A 24,175-nucleotide genomic window follows, 5' to 3' on the forward strand; every position below is an offset into this window, starting at 1 on the left:
TGTAAGCAGTAATAGAAGCCTAAGGCAGGAAGCACACTTAACTATGTGCTATGTGGAAAACGCATGAGAATCTGTCAGGTGTGCTCCCTGCCTAAGCCATTCCATAAACAAGCAAAGGGAGAGAGATTTAGGATAGGAACACACTGGTAGGAATCGCATATGCGTTGTGCTATAGAAAAGGCATATGCAATTCTGCCTAGTGTGTTACTACCCATAAGCTGATTGGATTTAGCATAATGAAATCCTATGCACCTCACATTTTATTAAGCAGAGACGTCACCAGTGAACTGTAATGTCCTACCATGTTTGAACGAGAGAGAATCTGACTGGCGGTCAGCACTTCTTCTTCTGAAGACTCATCTGTGTCTTCCTGGTTGGTTAGGTTCAAGCTGGGGGTGCTTCCTGAGTACTGGCATTCCTGTAGAGATGGGGTGTCACCTTTATCAATACTGTCCAGCGAACGCCGACGAACGCCCCAGTTAAAGTTGTCAACGCTTTCCCCCTGTGGAGGCAGAACAGAGAAGGACACGCTCAGTATGATGGATGGCACATCCTAGTGAGGACATCATGAGTCACAGGCAGGGCAAGCTTATTGCGATGCTGAGGGAAGTGCACATGTCACTGGATACAAGGAGGAGACATTACGCATCTATTAATCAAACAGCAAACCTTGCACATTCTATGTACTGCACAACACACACCACATGGGATCACAGCTACAACAAGCCACTCCACCAGGCTGCAACTTACCTGCAGCTCCTGGTTAGCAAAAAGGAAAACATAAATATTCATAAGTAACAAGGACAAACACCGAGCCAGGAGAAAACAATTATACATTGCTTAAACATCACTAATACAGAATGACTGTTGGGCGGAGCAACACTGATTTTTATATATATATATAGGGGGCATAAGGGCTGGCAAAAAAAAGTGGATAGTTTTTGAAAGGAGGATCAGGAATGAACCCTGCATAGGCCCACAGTGGGGTCATGGCTCTCTGAATTAGCTTGACTGTAGGAGTTTTGTTTTGTTGCAAAATGGTTTAATCTGAATACATAATTGTTCACTATGCTCTTTAAAGAAACTATGGCAATGCTGAGTAAGTTTTACAGAAACCAACGGCTCCAGCGTTGCAGAGCTGACCCCATTTAAATACGTTGAATGGATCAGCACTGGGTTGTGTAAAGGAATGCATGCAGCAGTGCATTGTTGCAATGCACTGCCACACAGCACAGAAACGTGCCCATCAGGCAGTGTGGTCTATGTGCTGTCTGATGTTCCTGCCGCCAGGATTTAAGCCAGTGCTCTCTCTCTTTCCCTGCCTGTGACCATTGTCAGCATACACGCAGCTTGTGCTGGTGTGTATGGCACGTATGGTGCACATGGATGTAATTTGTAGTTCTTTTGTGGTTTAAGTTTGATGTACCATCTGTCCCAAGACAGAGATGTTAGAATATGTGCTCCTAAACCCTAGATAGGTTGATGCACTGAACGTTTACACTATGCAGGTAATAGGGCAAGAGTCAGGACACTAGGACACATATGAATTATGGAGAGCCAATGGCAGGCATAAGTGACTATGCAAGAAAATGTAGTCTTTTGTAATGAAGATCCCAGCTTTTAAAACTTAGCTGTAGGCGAGTGCCCACTATTTATAGCCCCAATTTGCAGCATGGGTGCCTCTAGGGTTAGGTGCATGGGAGGGGGGGGGGGGGGGGAGAGGTTAGGCAGGGAAGTTTTAGTGTTAGGCACATCCTGGGGGGGGGGGGGGGGGTGAGAATAGTGTTAGAACATAGTACAGTTACCAATATTCTACTATTTTGGATAATAGAATATCTGTAAAAATACCGATATTCTTTTGTCATTTTCACGTCCATTTTTACTTGTGGTGCTATTATATGTAACTGTCGTGGTTCCTACATAATAGATATACATTCACTATAAAAAGAACATCCCTTTGACCACTGAGGTTGGCTTGCAGGAGATCACATACAAAAGGCTCAGTGATTTGTAACCTGAGGTAACATCAAACTTTCCCATTGTTTCAAATGAGACTTTCCCAAAGCATGTCCAAGTTAAAGTCTGCCAGTGTGTAGGCGTACGTACGAAAAGGGCGTCGGGAAAAAAGGGCGCGTGGTATAAACGATAAATGAAAATATCGTTTATAGAAATTATTGTGTAGAATTTCGTTTATAAATAGTGTTTTAAGAATTTATAAATCACTAAATAATGTGTATGAGATCGGCAATTCTTAAAACGTTAATCTTCCCTGTTTGTAAAGTGAAACTTATATTTTCGTTTATTAAAAACCCTCCCTGTACCTATCCCTAACCCCTAGACCCCCTGTTGGTGCCTAAACCTAAGACCCCCCTGTTGGTGCCTAAACCTAAGACCCCCCTGTTGGTGCCTAAACCTAAGACCCCCCTGTTGGTGCCTAAACCTAAGACCCCCCTGTTGGTGCCTAAACCTAAGACCCCCCTGTTGGTGCCTAAACCTAAGACCCCCCTGTTGGTGCCTAAACCTAAGACCCCCCTGTTGGTGCCTAAACCTAAGACCCCCCTGTTGGTGCCTAAACCTAAAACCCCCTATGGATAATAATGTTTTACAGACATTAATAAATAAAAAATGTAAAGAAAAAAAATGTAAATAATTTTTTGGGGTGGATAATAATGTTTTAGAAATGTTTTAGAAATAGTGATTTATTATCTTCATAAACGTTATTCGTCACGGGCTCATTTTGTAAACTTAAATCATCACAAACATAGTTATAAATCCTTAAAAATCTCCGGGCGCCGTTATAAATCCTTAAAAATCTCCGGCGCCTTATTTTCCCCGTTCAGCGCCCATTAAACGATATTTATAATGGAAGTGAATGGGGCGCCCTTTTTGTCCACTTGTCTCATGCGCCCAAATCTACTGCTTCCGTGTGTAGCACCATGTGTTGCCTACGTGCATCTTGGATCATTTTTTTTAAACCAACCATTGTGCACCTGGAGAGCTTGTAGTGACCCTTCACCCTCTCAATACTGCGATAAGTCTCTGTGTCACCCATCTAACTGGACAACAGGCTATACTGATCACAGAGTTTCTGTAAATGGACAACTGAAGAGTTTCGGATGGGCTTTAATAGAACATGTAACTGGGAGAAACCAGGAGTACAGCAAATAAAAAGAGATACTAATGCGTGTGCACTGCCAACGATGTTCTCTGGTAACAACTTGTGATGGTGAACATACTCAAACTTTCCAGTATCTAACAATAACTTCAAAATGTTGGGTTTAAATTGACATTCCGCTAAAATATATAGACGCTTCAGAGTGTTAGGTTTATAATAGCATGAATCTCAATTTAAAATCTAGATCTGGGATACTTTCAAGTCCAATTCTGATTTGGCCAGTATAGGCATATGTTACCATTACATGAGTCAAAAGTAGGCACAACCTCCATAAGGCTTCATGCAAAGTTAAAACTACTGTACAAAAGAAAGACAACATCTTTTGGCAGCTAAATAAGACTTTAAGAATTTTGTCTTCTGTGTTACGTCATTGGCCGTAATCCTGAATGTCCTATAAACACCTCTCTGGCTTTTGGATTGTTTGATTGGGGTTACTGAACTTGAAGCCAGCTGTGCCAAAACATCTTTCCTTCTGAATAACACTTTTGGCAAATTTTCAGCTCTATTTGGCTTCAGAATGTTGTACATCAGAGCACTTGAAGTCTTTTTAAACAAGCTGTTTGGTTCAGTGTGTGGAAATAGGAGAGCCCAACAAGCCTGTAGTCAATCTGACACAAACCACTAAAAAAGCACAAGTATTACTACTGCATATGGCAGTAGCTGTGAAAGTCTATGGGAACAGCAGGTGTACTCATGAAGGCTGAACAGCCCTTTGAGGAACTGCCTCTGATCATCTGACAAAGCTTAAAAGCAGGTTTCTGGTATTAATTCTGCATTCCTTGTAGGTTCCACTAGATCTCCTAGGAAACCATTTCCAACTAGCTACAGATACAAGGAAACATGGAAGTGCGTTTTTCTTGCTGAATAGCGAGACTAGACAAAAGCCTGATTTAAATATGAAAGATTTCAAATTATTCTTTTCATATTCACGTGAAGGCAGGATGTGGCAAGGTGGTTGCAGAACTGAGTGGAATTGCCCGACTGCATGAACTTTACAATAGCAGAGATTGCTACTGAGAAGATTGATGTTGCTCTGTTCCACACTCTGTTCACACTTGGAATTGCAATGCAACAGCAAATTTGCATTGAGAGGTTCCTTGATTGCATTTTGCACATTCCAGTGAATGAGAATTGCAACGCAATCAAGGAAAAAGTGCTGCTTGCAGTGTGTTTGCGATTGGTGGAAATCGCTATCCCAGTGCAATAGCCACAGTGAGAGTAATCCCAGAGGATTACATGCGCTACAGCAGTTTGCTGATTGCCAGTGATCAGCATAGCGCAAAGCGCCGTGTGAAAGCACCCGAGTGTGAACGGGGCCCTAATACTTTCCCTTTAATGTGACCCCGACAGTGCCTAGCTTAAAGCTAACTGCCTGCCTGGAATGTGAGAACCACAAGGCGTCTGAACGTAGGAACTCTGACTTTAACACCCAACTAAACCCTTGAAGCTAAAAGGCGGTCAGTCTCCAGACAATGGGCATAATAAATCAGGTCTTATCTGCTACATGGTGCAGTATCCTATATTATAAAACCCGTGTCTCTGCGTCCCCTCCTGTCCCTGTGTCCGTGCTTTTGCGCTACTGCGCATGTGTAGCACGCGGGTGCCCATTGGGACAGGAGGAAACCGGGGCCAGGTGGGCGGGCATACACGCTTACATGCGGCGGAGGTCACAGGGGAGGTGGTTGTGATTAAGGCCTAGAGCCCGTTGTGAACGGGCTTAGGTCTGCAAGTATTGAATAAAATATTAGAGTCCAGTGAAATGCACTGGAAAGACCATGTGAGGAGAATATCAGAATGTGATACTGAGACCCATTTCCAGCTGTCTCACAGCTGTTTATCTTCCATTCTCATGCACCATGATGGCTACACACCTTCTAGAGTCAGTGCATTCTAGATGGACCACTGTGAGCCATACAAAAATCACTGTTGCTATATACCAGTCTGATACCAGCATGGGCCTTCCACTGCACCACACTCTGCATCTTTAGGTTATTCAATAAACATCTGAACTACCACCTACCAGAAGTAGCGAGCCATCACAAAACATTCTGACTTCCATGTGCTAATATGGATAGTGGTTTTGGACTTAATCGATGCACATATCATTACCACACCCCATGTGATCACAGACCCCTAGTGATTGGACAAATGCAAAGCCAGGGGTTTGTCTCACATGCACCCAAGAAGCAATATTGCAAGCAAGAACTTCAGTGGCCTTGAAGGACATCAAATGAGATCAACTAATAGCATAGCCAGCACTTCACTGGTTAGATTGTCCTAAAGGTGGGTCAGGTCAGATTCACTTTAAGTTATGATCTGTAAGTCTCTCAGCTAAGAAAGGGGGCAGCTATTTAAAAAAAATGCTCAGAAAATATTTTGACACTTAAAACAAGTTCTATGCATTTATGACATTAACTGGCAAACAGGATCCTTCTTATTATTCCATTATATGCCACTGGGTGCAATTCGGTGACAGCTGTGTGAATAAACTGAACTGAATAAATGCAGTATTTTCACAAAACTGTAGGTTTGCTCTCCTAAGTGGTCTAGTAGATTGGGTATACAGAAAATTGTTTTTAGTTTAACCGCTTTTTTATAATTCTGAACCATTTATGACTACATAAGACCCTACATAACTTTCTATTGTTTAGCTTGCTATAATACGAGTGATAGCTATCCGTACGTCTGTTTTTTTTTGGTAAATGTTAATTTATTGTAAAATCTGTATGATATTGAGGTACTGTTTTTTTCTGTATTCCTGTCCAAGCGTGACTTGTTCATGTATATTGATGCAAAATTGTTCAATAAAAATTTTATTGAGAAAAAAAAAATGTTCATTATTTCTAAAACCACTCAACCAATACCCCTAGTGTTCGCAATTAAAAGGTTTCCAGAGACAAGTGGCCGGAATTCAGAAGACAGACGCGGGGGTCTCACCTCAGCATCTTCTAACTCAACATCCAGAAAATCAAAGTCCTTGAAGACGCCAAACTGCTGTTCACTGCCAGTGTCCTCCACAGCCACTTCCTCCTCTTGTATGGCTTCCTCTGTGCTCAGGATAAGGCTGGTCTGCTGATCTCCACCTTCCAGGTCTTCATTAGATGAGAAGACAACCTGCAGAGACAAGAGATTGGAACACAAATCTTCTAAACACTCATGGTCTCAGTGTGTGGCTAACTCGTCACAATGAACAGGTGCAGAAGTGCTCTTGGCAAAGTGGTTAATAAGCTAAAGCAATGTGAAATGCAAGGAACACAATTAAAACCAGTTTAATTAGTACTGGCATGACAACAAATCACACTTACAGATGGATTTTTGGGGAGACCGGAGTCTGGCCCACACAATGAGAGGACATTCATTAACTTCTCTCGCGTTCTCCTCTGGAAAAGAAAGGTCACGGCACAGAAGAAAATTAGCAGAAACAGTGTGAATGTTCTTACAAATCACTAAGCCAAAATGCGAAACAGGCAGAAAACAACATCAATTAACTGCTCTGAACAGCGTAATTCCTTACAGCAGCACAATGGAAATAGTGACTACAGACTGCATGCATGAATTGTGCCACTCCTACGTTATTATAACTTATAACAGACCACACTGTACGGACTCAGCTGAGAGTGACGGGACATATAGGCGCTATGGAAGCAGTAAGACGGAAAAGCTGGCTACCGTTGGAAAAAACCCTTCACACAAGCTCTGACCTGTGGGATGAGCCACCTACTCGGCACAGATTAAGCACAAGATCCCAGCCTGGCAGGCCACAGCCACATGTTAACTGCCTGAGTGCCAGATGAACTTTTACATGGCTACAGTTTGAAGAGACTGCTGACTGTTTTGCAAATCAACCAGTTGCTGACTTTTTAATATGCAGCTTGCAGTGTGTTAAAGCAAACCCAAAGCAAAAAAACAAAACAAAACAAAAAAAAAAAAGTATGATGTAATAAATTGTATGTGTAGTACAGATAATGAATAGAACAGTGGTAGCAAAGAAAAGAGTCCCATAGTTTTATTTTCAGCTATACAGCTTTTTTTTTTTTTTTTTTATAACATTGCATCATTCTGTCATATTTGCAAAACTATACTCTGCTGTTTAAGCTCTAAAACAAAGCAGAAATAATGAACCTTTGAACTTTCCTGCAGTAAAACCTTATCAAAGCCTACTCTCACTATTCCTTGGCTGTTCAGCAAACAGCACTGTATTCGACCCAATTTGGGTCAAATAGCTCAGAGAAGCTCTTTTGCATAGAAAACAACTAAAAAATTGTTTTAACTCTTCCTGTGCTGAAAAACAATATGAGACTTTTCTTTCCCACTAGTGTTCTATTTCTTACCTGTATTACACATTCAATTCATAAGTTTATTTTCGCTTCTCTTCCGAAGACAACAACAACAATCTGTTTGGTTGCTGTGGGTTACTACATTAGAAACCTATTTATATGAATTTGTTTCATAAGTTGTCTAGTTTACTGTGTGCAGAAACACACAAAATAATGCACTAAGGGTTTTGTTTTGTATCTGCTGAGACTTCTGGGGTTATTGGATGCTATGAATCGGATGATGTCTCCTATTTAATGTATGCATTCTGCAGCAATGTATATTGTAAATAAAAGTTAACACGATTACATATATTATACAAGTTGCTGCTGGCCTCTGATTGGTGCCTGGATACCTGATAGTGTCAAATACAAATTGCTTGAGGGAACAGTAGTCTGTGTTATGTCCAAACTCCTCCTACAGCCGATCATTACCCCACAAGAGGAAGTTAGGGGAGGTGTTGGGAGGGGCACTAGCTAGTCTTTCCCTCTGAGCACAGCGCTGCCTCTATCAATATCCACGTAGTACACAGAAGGGAGCAGAGAAAGAAGATGGGTGGGGTTAGGTGATAGCACTGTGCTGGGGAAGTAACTTCCTGTTTGCTGCCAGCCCTACACTTTGTGCACAGATCTGTCATGCAGCTGACTTTTCCAATGGGAATGACTGCGTAACATATTAAAACTGTGTGAGTAATGGCATATTCCCCAATGAACCAATAACAAGAACGGGTACTAAGTGTTCCTGTGAGCAAGGTATACACTATATTTATTTTTCATCTACTGTTATAAATGATAGGGATACAATGATTATTTCATACTGCCTTTGTCCTATGCGTTAATATTTTCCTCAGTTCAGATATAATGTAGAGTACAGCTGACCTGAGCGGCTCCGTTACCTGAGAGAGCTGCGGCCTCTTCCAGCTGACAGGGACAAGGGCATTGGAATTGGAGCCAGAGGAAGTGGAGGATGTACTTCGAGTCACAGCAATGACTTTGGCTTTTCCATTTCTTCCAGCAGCACTATGCTGGTCCCCGTACTTCTGTCCTATTATCGGGGTCTAGAGGAATACAGGCAATACAGGCTGGTGTTGGTGCGGTTTAGAATGCCTCAGAGGAACACAATAAGCAGGACATAGAGAAGAATAAAGCAACTCTGCTGTCGTTTCATAATGCAGTATGTCTTACCTCTGATATGTCAAAATGGAAATCTAAGGTTTTCCCAGGAAGCTCCTTGGATGCACAGTTAAATATTTTTGTAAATGAGATTTCAGGTGAACCTATATCCCTGTAGGATTTTGGAACATCATTTGGCACAACCAGACTGGCAGAGCGGGAGACCACAAGCTTCAGGATGTTTAGTGCTTCTTTCCAATATGCACTCTGAAGGAGGGGAAAAGAGGAAGACAATTAAACACAGGCAAATCTGTGACTGCTGGGAACAGCACAGAGCAGTTTAGAGATGCTTAGAATGAAAAGATTAGGGCCCCTCGCACACTCAATGTGTTGCATCTTGTAAGTCTTCCCTGCTGCAGCTTGTCGCAGGGGTGCACGTCTATGGAGACTTGCATAGTCGACACGCTGCAACGGAAGTATCCAAATCGCCACAATGCCATCGCAAAGACTGCTGAGCATTACTGCATGAACCGCGCCTACCGCACACATCGTGCAGTAATGCAAGGCAATGGGCAAGGCATTAAACGAGCACAACGGGAGTGCAGTGAGGCACGCAAGACAGTCAGGAATCCCAGTTACATATTTCCTGCCCAGCAGGGAGTACGTCACTAAGCAGGGGGCGGTGCTATGCATGAGCATAGACCCTGCGGCACGGTGATCACATGGCAGGCTCCCCTGAGGACCCTTTTCCACTAACAAATAATTGCAATTTTTCCTATTTCCCCTAATGTGATCTCAGCACGATCCAATCGTGATTTGTCAAGTGTACAGCGCAATCCGGGTGTGTTTGCAATTTCCGAAGCAATAAAACAAAAACCTTGGCTCAATTGCAAAATCACAAGAAAATAGAATAGTAGTATGATTGCTGTGTGATTTGCCAGCACTCACTTTACTTAAAGGGACTCTGAGCAGTGCCTGTGGGTATGCCTTTAAGCATACCCACAACTAATTAATTATATCCTCACACCTACCGGCATGATGTGTGTAATTAAATCCCCCTGGGTTCCTTGTATTTCATTGCATTGCACTGAATGGAGCTGCAGACACTGGGGAAAGTGTCGTCCTGCATAATACAATGCTGAATAAGGAATCCAAGATGGAGGCCTCAATTTCGATCACGAAAATTAAAAGGCGTAGGGTGGCGGTTTATACATCATTGGAAAGAGGAGAGAGATTCGAAAGGGTATGCATCTTTCCATAGTTACTGCACTGCTCGGAGTCCCTTTAAAGGGGAACTTCAGCCTAAACAAACATACTGTCATTCAGTTACATTAGTTATGTTAATTAAAATAGGTAATATAATCTCTTCTTACCCACCCTGTTTTAAAAGAACAGGCAAATGTTTGTGATTTCATGGGGGCAGCTATCTTTTTGGTTGAAAGGAGGTGACAGGGCGCATGAGACACAGTTCCAACTGTCCTGTGTCCTGATCACCCCTCCCAGCTGGGCGCCCTAGGCTTCAAATCTCAAATTCAAAATAGAAAAAAAAAATTGCACCAAAACAGCAGAATGAGAACATCATCATCAGAAATCCCATCATGCTTTGCACAGCATCAGGGTAAAATATCCGGGCAGTTTTCTTTTGTGCAGCTAAAAATGGGGCTTGGGTAAGAAAAAGTTGTGATGCTGTGAAACTGTTAAAGAAACACCAAGCCTTTTCAGTGCTGCGGAGTAGATTTTTAGTCTGGAGGTTCACTTTAATATAGGAAAACGCATGAATAATGCAGCAAGCCGGCGATAGAGATTCTGTTAAAACTAATTGTTCTAGTGGAGACACAGCACAGCAATTTTAATGTTAATCGCAGTGTTGTTGCAATCTCCAAAATGCATACCCATAGTGTACCAGTGAGGCAAAAGCCAATTATTATGATTTCATAAAGAGTAAAGGGGGCCCATACATTGGTCGATTCCAGCCATCAATCAATCGATCGATTCTATAGAATTAGTAAGTCAAAGGCCTGCGACAAGCATCAGGTAAGGAGGACTTTGGGATTTCTCTGGCTGTATGCTTGTTATTATTATTATTTAGTATTTATATAGCGCCAACATCTTCTGCAGAGCTGTACAGAGTATATTGTCTTGTCACTTATCTGTTCCTCAGAGAGGCTCACAATCTAATCCCTACAATAGTCATATGTCTATGTATGTATTGTGCAGTGTATGTATCATAGTCTAGAGCAAATTTAGGGGAAGCCAATTAACTTATCTGTATGGTTTTGGCATGTGTGAGGGCACCAGAGTGCCTGGAGGAAACCCACACAGACACAGGGAGAACATACAAACTTCATGCAGATAGCGCCCTGGCTGGGATTGAACCGGGGACCCAACGTTGCAAGGCAAGAGTGCTAACCACTACACCTCCGTGCTGCCTGCTCAGCGATTTACCAGGTGGTGAAGTCACAGAAGGAGCATGGAAGACTAGGCGCTATTAACTGCTTTAGAGAATAAGAATAATAAGAATAAGGTCAGCAACAGCAACAGGGTCACTTGACATTCCTGCCCCTCCAGTAGTTTAGTTATTTCTGCTCACTCCTAAGCTGCTTCCTTAGGACGTCACTAATGTTTTCCCCATGATGGTTGCATGCCATTCCGCATTGCAAGATATTATAGCATTAGTGCATAAAGGGCATTCAGCAGCAGATTCCATGTCTACAAGAAGATGACCTCAGCCAGAGCCTGCGTTATGTACACATCTTCCCTTACGCAGTACGGAGGATGGTATTGTTGGAGCTGCAGAGCTGACCTGTTTTCCATTTCAGTGCTCTGGGATAATGTGTTCCGAGTCAAGCACAAAGATATATAAAGCAGTTTATAGCAAGCTGGCTCAGGGCTTCAGGGCAATCTTACACAGGCCTATGAACTGCAGGATGTCCTGGATCTGACAGGAGCCACAGAAGAAATGCTTCTGTCAGAGCAGGATACTGAAAACAAAGTGCAATCACAAGACATCCGGCTTTTACCATGGATGAAGTTTAAAATATATATATATATAGATTAAAAACAACAAAAATGAAAACTAAACCAGATTCATGTTCTGGGGACAGCCTCTATTTTAAAATGGAGGAACATGAAGCCTATAAATAAATGTCTTTTAATATAAATATAAATGAGATAAAAGAAATATGTCCACATATTGTCCAAATACATCCACACATACAAAACTAAGACATCTAGGATGATGTAACTGTTCTTCTGCTAGAAACAGATAACGACCAAAGAGAATACACCCAGACCACGCACAGTACCCACCTGAACATATTTTCCTATGACCTTTATGATTTCAAGGTTGAACTGCTTCACTGGGGCGGTGGAGAGGTCAATGTGACTGAGGAGGCTGTAGATGATCTGCAGCAATGACTGCTGCATGCTGGATAGGCCCTTCTCCAGAAGCTGCAACACAAACACAAAGAAAATTAGGCTAACCAAAAAACCCAATTCAGTAACAAGCTCAGTTTAATGGGTAAGGGCCCCCCTCTGAAGAGGTATAATCTAAAGCATTGTATATATGCTAGATGGTTCTTGGCCGTGGTGGACAGTCGAGGGCATCTTTGGCTCTTTAGGAATACAGCATATGTACAATAGACCCAATACTCCCAAGAGATCCAGACTGGCGCATCGTTTCAGCCAAGCACAGGCCGACCCTATAGCTCTCCTACTTACTTCACCTGAACCGTTGTACACCGCTCCATTGGCCCTCCTGTTCTCTTCACAGCAACCGAGAAGGTTGCTAGCCTGTATCATTTGTCTCTAAAGAACTTGGCCCTGAACTGTTAAACCCCGTACACACGCTAGATGAAGCTCAGCTGAGGTGGTCGCTAACTACCACCTTGGCAAGCAATCCACCAGGGGGATCAAACTGGCTGATCCCCCTGAGCATAGTTCTCTCCACTCACCCCATTGCTGTGTGACGTCACTCCAGTGCTGCTACACTGTGCCTCTACCCCTGCACAGCAACAGAACGCATCGCTAGCATGCAAGCTGGTGATGCGTGTGAACAGTGTCGGCCCTGTAAAGTCACCCGAGGGATTGTGCAACTGGCTGGTGGATTTCCTCATACGTGTGTACGGGGCTTAATTGTGCATGTGCATGCACCTTATTACAGTGACATTATGCAAGTTCTGATTCTGGTAAGACTCTACAGATATCAGTAAGGCTAAGGAATTAATAAAGCTGACACATGAGGTTACTGCACAGTAGGTAAACCAGACTCTTACCTCAGCAAGATAGGTGACTAGGCTGAAAGTTATATCTGAGAAGGAGTCATGCAGATAGCGACACACCACATTAATCCAGTTGGCACAGTCTCTGGAGTAGCTGTGGGTGCTGTATAGGCTCATCATGTGGGCCAGGTTTGTTAACGTGGATGTCTTCTCTTCTGTACAAACCTGTTGGAGAAAAAACACTGAGTAAATGAAAACTTTCTGCTAAAACTGTAATGAACTTCTAATAGATATCATTTCAAACATTAAGATAAGAATATTGGAATGAAAAGGAAGGGATGGAAATTTTTTATCTTATATATCATATTAATGTTTAAAGAAGATCACAGCAACCTCCAGACATTTCTAGTCGTATAACCATCTCTGAGCTTCTGGCTTACTTTCAGCATGTCCAGGGGTGAAGTCATAATCTGATAGGTGAACTATTGCACACGTATATGTATAATGCTCATTTCATTATCCACACAAGGCAGACTTCATAACTTTTTTCTAATACTTGTAAAGTAAACCTGGGACGAATTGCAGCAAAGGATCTATACTTACCTGCGGCTTCCTGCAGCTTTCTCTGTGCCAGTACCCAGTACCCTCCTTGGCGCTGCAGTGAAGTCCGCGATCCGGCTCGGTTGCAGGCCACTGTGTATGATTTTGGCTGCATGCAGCCCCCAAGCGTTCTGCGCAGACGCAGTTAAAAGTCTTAAACTGTGCATGCACAGAACGCTCCCGGCCACAGCAGTGTTGCAGACTTTATGGGCTGATAGCGTAAAAACCAAGGACACAGGTAAAACAGTGAGGGGGCTAACCAGGACTGTGGAGTCGGTACAAAACTCAATTGACTTCAACTCCGAGACCTCAGTTTATGAAACCACAGACTCCGACTCCAGGTACCCAAAAATTGCTCCTAATCCGACTCCTCGACCCTGACTCCACAGCCCAGGAGGTAACAGACTATAGGGGGCTGGAGGAAGCTCCAGGTAAGTATAGATCCTTTGCTGCAATTCATCTCAGCTACACATTAAAGGACTACTGTAGGGGGGTAGGGGTAAAAAGAGTTGAACTTACCCGGGGCTTCTTATGGTCCCCCACAGACGTCCTGTGCCCGTGCAGCCACTCAACGATGCTCTGGTACCCGCCTCCGGTTCACTTCTAGAATTTCCGACTTTAACTTCGGAAAACCAATGCACCTGTGCAGCCGTGTCCTCGCTCCCGCTGACGTCACCAGAAGCGTACTACTAGGGTACAGACCATACTGCGCCTGCGCAATACAGGCCTGGTGACGTCAGCGGGAGGGAGGGCGCGGCCGCCCAGAGGTTTTCCAACTTTAAAGTCGGAAATTCCAAAAGTGAACCGGAGGCGGGGACCGGAGCATCGGTGAGTGGCTGCACGAAAACAGGACATCTGTGGGGGACCATTAGAAGCCCCAGGTAAGTTCAACTCTTTTGCCAACCCCCCTACAGTACTCCTTTAAGAACTCACCAGCCAGACGTTTGCAAACTCCTCCATGGCTGTATAGAAATGAAACGCATTTGTTACCTGTTAGATGTGGAGCTACTCTTATTGAGAGATGCAATATGAAGAAACTAGCCATATGCCTCACTGCATCTTTATACAACCACAATTACATAGTTACATGACATTAAAGGCTTGATTCACAAAGCAGTGCTAACAGTTAGCACCCTGGTGAAAATCCCTTATCACGCCTAAACTCAGTTTAGGCGTGATAAGTTTAGGCATGATAAGTTTAGGCGTGATAAGTTTAAGCATCAACTGGGTTAGCACCGCAGTGCACAACTGATCCAAGGTTTTGCGCTAGCAAAGTCTGGTGCACTTCGCATAGAGTTTAATGGCGCAGCTTTGCACGAGGGACTTTGCGAGCGATCTAAGCTTATCTAAACTTATCACACCTAAACTGGCTTTTCACCAGAGTGGTGCAATGGTTATCACGCCTAAAGTCTTTTACTGGGTTAGCACCGCTTTGTGAATCGAGCCCCAAGTGTTATAAAATGCAAAAGAATCCCCATTAAAAGATAATGTGCGGTCTGACAGAAGACTCACCTTTGCGATCCTTTCTGCTGTTTCCTTACAGAATGGTGTTGGGCTGTCAAAATGCTGAATCAAATGCGGCAACAGGCACAAAACATTGAGAGGAAACCCTGGTTGAAAGAATCAGATCAATAAACAATGTTATAATTTCTAAATTATAAATAAAATATTAAGCGAACTATTGCAGACATTGAGAAAACCTGAAGTATACTAACCCCATCAGAAAATATTAGCCCTACAGAACAGTAAATTAGCTTGTGTGTTCCTGACAAAACAGCTACAGCCTTGTATACAAGCTAGATAAACCTCCATTGTCGCAGCTGATTGGCCACCTCTGTCAAGAAGCAAGTGCAAGTACAGCTGCCCCTCGACGCCTCAGCCAGGGATCAGCCCGGAGGATCGACTCGACCAAGAGCACTGTTCTCCTTACTCACCACACTCACCATGTAGTGCTCCTCCCCACTGCATAGCAACTGGACACGTCGCCAGCATCCTGCACTGTCGCCTAAGGGCTTAATTCCTGAGCCCTGCCGGATGACAGACCTCGTACATGTGTACAATGCGTCTTATGTGCCAATTCAAAAGATCTGAAAAAACACCACTAGAAAAACGAAAGTAGCTTCTCTCTAGTTATATATAGTTAGTGTAGACCTCAGAATGTCTGGGAATGGCTCTAGTTGAAATACTTGTGTACTGACAAATATTAGTATTCATAGGTTTAATACTGAAGATAGCTTACCTTGGAATATGTCATCTTTACAACCTACAACTCCGAACAATATTGACAGCTTGAAACATGCGGTTAGTTATATCCGAATGATCCTACAGACTGGAGACCAGATACAGGCAGGAAAGAGACCTCCTCTGATCTTTCACTGACGTAACTGAAATGGATTCCTGCCCCCTTTAAAGGGACACTTAAGTCAAACAAAAAAAATGAGTTTTACTCATCTAGGGCTTCCAATAGCCCCCTGCAGCTGTCCGGTGCCCTCGCCGTCTCCCTCCGATCCTCCTGGCCCCGCCGGCAGCCACTTCCTGTTTCGGTGACAGGAGCTGACAGGCTGGGGACGCGAGTGATTCTTCGCGTTCCCAGACACATTAGCACCCTCTATGCTGCTATATGGTATATGATATATGCTATAGCAGCATAGATGACGCTATTGTGGCCAGGAACGCGAAGAATCACTCGCGTCCCCAGCCTGTCAGCTCCTGTCACCGAAACAGGAAGTGGCTGCCAGCGGGGCCAGAAGGATCGGAGGGAGACGGCGAGGGCACCGGACAGCTGCAGCGGGTTATTGGAAGCCCCAGGTGAGTAAAACTCATTTTTTTTTTTTGACTTAAGTATCCCTTTAAGTCTTTGCTGCAAATAGTGCCTCCAGTCAGGAAAGCAATGGTCGGCTTGTTCAGTGGAAACTCCAGCATGCTTTACTTCCATGCAAACTTGCAAAAACTTTGAATCATTTTTAAATTAAGTTTTAAACATACCTAGGCCCTTATTCAATTCACCTTTTCTTCTCCAAGGTGTTCTATTTACATATCAATAAAATGCCTTTTAATTATCCAACAAGTGAGAAAATAAGAGTATGTTTATCACCCACTTTTTAGTACTTTATCAATTGCAGAAATGTTATCTCCTGATGAGAAAAAGTGAATTGAGACCTGTATTACTGACTTTGCCTGTTAACAGTACTTACAAATGGATGACACAGTGGCTGCCAATCAGTGTCCATGTCTTCTTTAAAATAAATAAATAATGGAAACTAATGGCTCAGCTGCAGGAGTATCCCAGCTGTTATGACTTGGAACGTATTACAATACGTTACTGATTCAAGTTACATATGGTTCAATTACAGTAGCGTAGTAGTGAAACCCTAAGCTTCTGTAAAGATACTACAAAGAAAAAAGTTAATATTGATCGCAAATCTTAAAATGATTCTAAAACTTTCAAGACTGTGGAGTTGGAGTCAGAGTAATTTTTGGGTACCTGAGGTCAGAGTTGAGGGTTCATAAACTGAAGAGTCGGATGATTTTTGTACCCACTCCATAGCCATGCAAAGGCTGTGGAGTAGGAGTAGGAATCTGAGTAATTTTGAGTACCTGGAAAAGGAGTTTGAGTCTGAATCTTCTTAAGCTGAGGAGTTGTGAGTCGGATGATTTTTGTACTGACTCCACAGCCCTGAAAACTTTGAGGGTAGAGTTGTTCTTTTATGCTAAGCAGGAAATTGCATATACGATAAATGGTTTTCAGATGGGTCCCTTTCTGTTATAAACTGGAAGAATCGAGTAGACGGTAGTCTGCCCTTTAAAAATCACTGTACTCTCCGTACATGGAGCCCTTAGTTCAATCAAATCTGAGATAAATGGAGAGAACTGTAAACTTTGCTGTAAACACTTCTGGTTAATACTCTGTTCTGATCACTCTTTTGAACTGGTAAATAGCCTGCCTGCTAGCCAATAGCATTTCACTTTTGCCTCTGTTGTAAGGCTTATATGCGACTCTCTATGCCTTTCATTCTGTAACTGTAATAAGTGTCTTGATTATACGACTAGTTTTGATGACACATGGCCTCTATGCAATTTACTTTTTCTCCCAGGTGACATTTTCACACCTTATCATTAAATACATTTGAAACCGCAAGCAAGCAAGCAAGCAAGAAAATAACCAAAATAATTTTCGAAGTACTTTTTCACCTACTTTTTGAAATGCAAAGTGATGAAAAATTATTTTAAATAATACAAGATGACAAATGTTCTCCTAAGAGAAAACTCTGGAGAAAACGTTAATTGCATATGGGCCAAGGTCTCTGTGCAAACCTTTGATGTGTCACACATTTAATTAATTTACAGTTTTGGCTGTTGAATGTACTGCCTGAATATATCAATAAAGTCTGTATCGTTAAAAAAAATAAAAAATTATATATATATATATATATATATATATATATATATATATATATATATATTTGTTGAAAATGGTCAGTTACTAAGCTATGCTATTATATTCTTTAGTATAACCATCACTTTCATGCTGACTGTGAAGTTCCCAGGGCCAAGATCATCCACCTGGAATCCTGGTCTGGTGCCCCTTGTATTAAACGTAATACAGAGAACCCTAGGAACTCCGTAAATGCAGATCAAGTTTCCAGGAGGGCAGATTTCAGATCTGTACCTTCCTTGTATTGGTGTTTCATGTGTAGATTTATAACTTTTCTTGCAGGTCACCTAAATAAAGTAACCAGCAACCAACTAGGTAATATGCCAAATAGAGGCTATTTTTGACATTGGTGGTTTAATACTCATGGGTGTGGGAACGCTGTAGACTAGTGTTGCATGATACAGAGATTGATTACGCATTGCTTCTGAGCAGCACAGGTATACAGTACATGTTATCTAGCATACATACCTATCCCTTGGACAGAAGAAAAAAACTGTACAAGTTCCAGACCTGCTGACTCCACTCACCTGTTAGCAGAGGGGGGTCCACAATTGTGTGTTTGGACACAGTGATGAGCTTGCTTAGCAAATGGACAGTCATTTCCTGTGTGGACACAGAGGTAAAACCCTTCAGGAAAAGTTGCTGCAGTCCAGGGAAATTACTCCACTTCAGGTTGTTCTGCACCTTTTCAATCTTCTCCCTGCTTTCTGATTTGTCCAGTGGCAGGTGGGTGAGCAGCTTGTTGAGGAGCTTTAGAGCCAGCAAATACTCATACTCATAGTCCGACTCCAGCAAGGACGCTGCTATCCAGAAGATGGTAGCCATGAGATTGGTGGGATCAGTAGTTGGCTGCATTTCATGCATCCCTCCCTCTCGAAGGGAGGAGAGGCTTCTAGTCCTTGCTAAACTGCCTCCATGGTTTATCCTGCCATCCATTATATCCAGTGTGTTACTCCGTCGTCGGTCCAGCTGACGGTCAACCATTAAGCTTAGCCGTAAAGAGTTACTTCTGGCATTGTTACAATAGGCCATGAAACTGCCACTACTAAGAGGACTTGTGCTTAAATTGAGCTGTCCAGTGCTCTTCCTGTTTGCTGCATTCTTGTTACCCATCATTGGCTCGTGGTATGAGGTGCTGCAGTACACAGAATAAACAGGTAGAACAATTAATCATGGTGACTTCTCTGACTCAGACAGAACTCAAGCTTCAGTCTATCGAAAATATTTCCACAATTTTAATGGCAAAAATGTTAAAGAGCAACTCTGCTTTCAGGAGGAAAAAAGTATTCTCCTGAAAACGATAGGTGGTCAAAAGTGGCAGGTCAGTGCCTGCTGGGAGTTGTTCTTTCTTCATCAAAGTAGTTCTGACAAAGTTATAGAAATGTTTGGTTACGCTGCACTTTTAAATATAGAGACTCACAAGGTGTGTTTAAAGGGAACCACAGGTGACAGTGATATGGAGGCTGCCATATTTATTTCCTTGTATACAATGCCAGTTGCCTGACAGTACCCGTTGATCTTCTGACATATGTAGTGTTTGAGTCAAAACCCTGGAACAAGCATATGGCCAGTCCAGGAAAACCTGATTTAGCTGAGTCCTGAGTACCTGATCTGCATATACTTGTTCAGGGTCTATGGCTGAAAGTATTAGAGAAAGGGGATCAGCAGGACAGCCATGCAACTGGTGTTGTTTAAAAGGAAATAAATATGGCAGCCTCCATATCATTCTTACTTCGAGTTCCCTAGTTTCAATCAATGCAGGATAGAGATATAACACACGGAAAGAAGGCCAGTGAAGGTCCCTACTAAGAACAGAATACACTTACTGAGCAAGTGCCGACAGGAGGTCATAATGCTTCATGGTTTCCGACAGAGTGTCGATAGCTGACTCTAGTGTTAGAAGAAGCTCAATGACGAAACCCTGGAAAAGAAGCATTCATTTTGAAAAAAAGTAAATAAATCATAACCTCGCCCGTTTTACTGCATCATACCATTACCACAGATATAACATTACCTCATACCATTACCACAGAAACAACAAAGAAATGTGCATGTTCACAGTGTGACTAAAAGAATGGTGTATTATTTGTGTAGAAGCCTTACTTATGGAATACATAAATACCAAATATTTTTATGGCCAAGTCTCACAAAGAAACACAGAGATTTGTTGGGAACAGTATTGGGTAATCTTCCTCTGTCCAACTCAAATCATGTCAGAAAGAGGTCAGTATAATATTTAACACAGAAAAAGTTTATGTTTAGCATAAGGTGCCAGAATAGTAAATCATTGGTAATTGAGAGGTTCCAACAGCGGTTCTTACAATACTAATGAAAGGTCATTGCAAAGCAGAAGCAACTTTACCTGAGGTTCTTCCCCAGCATCTCCCACAGTTTCTACGAGCCTAGAAAGCACATCCGATAGGGTCTGTGCAGTGAGAGGCTGCTTGAGGGCCCGGAAAATCTGAAACGACCTCCCAGCATAATGTCGTGATGAGCAGGAAAGAGCTGTTTGCAGCGCTATCTCGCTGAGATGGTGCTCAAGCTGGAACCCTACAAATGAAACAATAAAATAATTACATAACAAAACAGGAAAATATATTACATGGAGCCTGTTCAGGACAAGGTCCTCCAGCACCAGAGACAGAGATTCCAAATTCCAAAGTGTGCTCCTCCCCACCCCCAAATTGTGCCCGCCCCAGTATAGCTCGCAGAGGTGCCCCCTGTATTAAAGGGGCACAATGGTCGAAAAATTGTAAAATGTAAGATATTATGTGGCGCTCCCACCCAGTATAGATAGCCTTCATACTCAGTATAGATATCCAGATGTGCCCTCAATATTATGTAACCTTCATACTCAGTATAGATATCCAGATGTGCCCCCCAGTATTAGGTAGCCTTCACACACAGCATGGATATTCAGATGTAGCCCACCTACCCAGTATATGTAGCCAGATTAGGGGTAGATCTTCCCAGTATTAAAAGTACCCCCCCTCCTTTTCAATAGATAGTGGCTCAGTTACAAATCCACTTAACCCCCTTGCCGTTCCAATTCTGGCGGCAAGGGGGCAGCGCAGCACTTTAAAATTTTTTTTTTCTTTTTTTAAATCATGTAGCGAGCCCAGGGCTCGCAACATGATAGCCGCTGACGAGCGGCATCTCCCTATCCACTCTGATCGCCGAAGGCGATCAGAGTAAGCAGGAAATCCCGTTCAGAACGGGATTTCCTGCTGGGCTTCCCTGGTCGCCATGGCGACCAGGCGGGATGACGTCACCGACGTCAGAGGGAATCCCGATCCACCCCTCAGCGCTGCCTGGCACTGATTGGCCAGGCTGCGCAAGGGGTCTGGAGGGGGCGCGGCGGGTAGCGGCGATCGGAAACTGCACGCAGCTAGCAACGTGCTAGCTGCGTGCAGGAATTTTTTTTTTTTTGAAAATCGGCCCAGCAGGGCCTGAGAAATACTCCTACGCAGGTTACCCCGAGCTGAGCTCGGGATAACCGGCAAAGAGGTTAAAGAGCTACTGAAGCAAAAAAAAAAAATTATGATATAATAAATTGGTTGTATAATACGGATATTTACTAGAACATAGGTAGCAAAGAAAATATTCTCATTTTTATTTTCAGTTATATAGTTTTTTTTTATAACAATGCATCATTCTCTAATATTTGCAGTTTACACACTACTCAGCATTCTAAATTATTTAACAGAGCAGGCCAGTGAACTATTGACCTGTCCTCTGCAGAAAAAAAGAAAATACAGTGACTGACAGTTGAGATAACAAGCTACAGAAGACAGAGCTCTCTGCGACTTTGAAAGTTGTGGAGCTCAATGGCTCTTTTGCATAGATAACAACTGGAGTTTCTTAAAGAGACACTGAAGCAAAAAATGAAAATTATGATATAATGATTTGTATGTGTAGTACAGCTAATAAATAAAACATTAGCAGCAGAAATATGACTTTCCAGTACAGGAAGAGTTAAGACACTAGTTGTTATCTATGCAAAACAAGCCATTCAGCTCCATGACTTTCAAAGTGGCAGAGACCTCTGTTATCTGAAGTTTATTATCTCAGCTGTCAGGCTTTTTCTTCTGCAAAGAACAGTTCAGGACAGGTCAAACATTCACAGCCTGCTCTGTAAAAAATCATTTAGAATGCTGAGTAGTGTGTAAACTGAAAATGTTATAGAATGATGCAATGTTATAAAAAACACTATATAACTGAAAATAAAAATATGAGGATATTTTCTTTGCTTCTAAATATTCTAGTAATTATCCATACTACACAACCAATTCATTATATCATAATTTTTTTTTTCGCTTCAGTGTCTCTTTAACTCTTCCTGTACTGGAAACAACATTAGACTTATGTCTCTGCTACTAATGTTTTATTTCTTAGCTGTACTACACATACAAATCATTATAGCATAATTTTTTTTTCGCTTCAGTGTCTTTTTAATGCCTCAACTTTGTGCAAATGCAATGACTGTATGGGGAAATTGAACTTGTCATAGTACATTTATCATAGAAAGTTTTTATATTAAAATATGGTAAATTGAAGAACAAAATCGAAATAAGTATTTATAGATAATTATAAGTATTAAGTAATGTTTGAAAAGCATTTACATACAATTAGGTAGTGTTACCAACAAATACAAGAGCATCAAAGGGTCCGCTAGAGGCGATCACCCACAGGTAGGGGGGTGTGTGGGTGTGTGTGTGGGTGTGTGTGTGTGTGTGTGTGTGTGTGTGTACACTGTTATAGACTTACCAGATCTACAGTGCTTGAAAACAGAGACCACGTGTTTTAAAAATGCTGTAAGCTGCTCAGCACTTTTGATACTTGGGTTTTTTGCAGAAACATCTTCATGATTCCATAGTGGTCCTCTTTTCCTATAAGACAAACCAGCAATGAGCTTATAGACTGGGAAATGTTTGCGTAGCATACAGACAATACGGCTGGTGCAGTAGGGTTACCTCGATGTAATGAACTCTATGAGGGTTTTGACCTTCTCATCCTGCTCCACAGTGAGATCCACATCATTGAGGATGGTGGCCTGGAGGTGGGGAACCGCAGTGCTTGTATTCCCTAAGCTTATGCTTGAAGAGGTAGAACTTGAGCTGAGCCCTGAGTCCGTCATAGGGGAAGGCTGGTAATCCGGTATAAAATCATTAATACCTGCATATATGAAAGACAAATATTTTAACTTATTAATCTACAAAGGTATCTTGTTTGTAAGTACTGAGGAGAGTATACAGTAGTGTAAAGACAGTTTTTTAACGGTTTCTTTAAAAAATGCCAAATATGTGCAAAGTGTTAGGGACAAGTTTTTTTTATAATACAAAACTTGCAGTCTGAAGGTTGCCAACTCTTACGTGTTATCAGTAACATAGCAACAGGAGATGCAGAGGTTGGGAGAGCAACAAGGACCTTGGACAGAGGTGCTCATCTCCAACAGCTGTATTAGTCCTTCACTGGCACTGTACTGGTAACAACCATCTCAGTAGGGGCTTTAAATAGTGATAATTATTAAAGGACACTTGAAGTGAGAGGCTGCAATATTTATTTCTTTTTAAAGAAAACCTGAAGTGAAGAAACCTTTGGAGACAGAGCCTTCTGTCATGCTGACCCTTTGGAACTCCTCGCCCCACCCAATCAGCACAACTCCATCCCTGGAAGCATTTAAATCCAAACTGAAAAAAACGTGTTTAGTCTTAGGGCCAGTTTCCACTAACTGCGAATTCGCAATGTGATTATTCGCAATGAAACTGAAACCAATGCATGTCAATGGAGTCATTTGCAATTGCAGTGCAATGCAGGAAAAAATATGGATTGCATGCTGCTGATTTCTGCAGCAAGTAACCGCTTCCCATACAATGTCTGATAGCCGCATACGGATTTCCGTGTTAACATTTGTGGTAAAAATGCGGACATCCACATACAGAAAAACTGACGCACAATGCAATATGCTAGTGGAAATGGGCCCTTAGGGTCCCCATACATTACTTGATTTTGTGGGCAACTCAACCTTTTGTTCTGATAACTTTATGTGATTAGAGGAAAATCAATGGTGCAATATGGCCACCCGATTGATCTTTCAAACAATTTCTGGTCAAAATCAGTCAAGGATCGATGAGGCATGCTGGAAAATCTTGGTCACATGGGCTCAATCAGGTCCTCCATGGCAAGGACATTCGATTTCTTGGTTATCGATGGACCACATGTATGTGTTCTATTGGAATCTGGTGTGCAGTGTGTGGACAAGCAATAGATTCTTCTCTGATCAGAGAGGGAACTACCTAATGTTGGGGATACACGTTAC

At 42.4% G+C, this 24,175-nt stretch overlaps 1 protein-coding gene across 9 annotated transcripts in view; it reads right to left on the reverse strand.

The window, feature by feature from the left end:
- Window positions 1-24,175, reverse strand: part of FRYL (FRY like transcription coactivator) — a 456,322-nt gene that overhangs the window by 43,231 nt on the left and 388,916 nt on the right. For all 9 annotated transcript variants that reach the window (XM_068278548.1, XM_068278549.1, XM_068278550.1 and 6 more), the window contains 13 exons: window positions 22,830-23,031; window positions 22,624-22,745; window positions 20,219-20,406; window positions 19,683-19,777; window positions 18,384-18,991; window positions 14,934-15,031; window positions 12,876-13,046; window positions 11,911-12,051; window positions 8,674-8,868; window positions 8,385-8,546; window positions 6,481-6,555; window positions 6,113-6,289; window positions 302-502 (listed from right to left, as the gene is read on the reverse strand). In XM_068278548.1, coding sequence (XP_068134649.1) covers window positions 302-502; window positions 6,113-6,289; window positions 6,481-6,555; window positions 8,385-8,546; window positions 8,674-8,868; window positions 11,911-12,051; window positions 12,876-13,046; window positions 14,934-15,031; window positions 18,384-18,991; window positions 19,683-19,777; window positions 20,219-20,406; window positions 22,624-22,745; window positions 22,830-23,031 — 2,435 coding nt within the window. The remainder of the gene's footprint in view (window positions 1-301; window positions 503-6,112; window positions 6,290-6,480; window positions 6,556-8,384; window positions 8,547-8,673; window positions 8,869-11,910; window positions 12,052-12,875; window positions 13,047-14,933; window positions 15,032-18,383; window positions 18,992-19,682; window positions 19,778-20,218; window positions 20,407-22,623; window positions 22,746-22,829; window positions 23,032-24,175) is intronic.

Source organism: Hyperolius riggenbachi, chromosome 1 (assembly GCF_040937935.1).
Source record: "Hyperolius riggenbachi isolate aHypRig1 chromosome 1, aHypRig1.pri, whole genome shotgun sequence".
NCBI lineage: Eukaryota > Metazoa > Chordata > Amphibia > Anura > Hyperoliidae > Hyperolius > Hyperolius riggenbachi.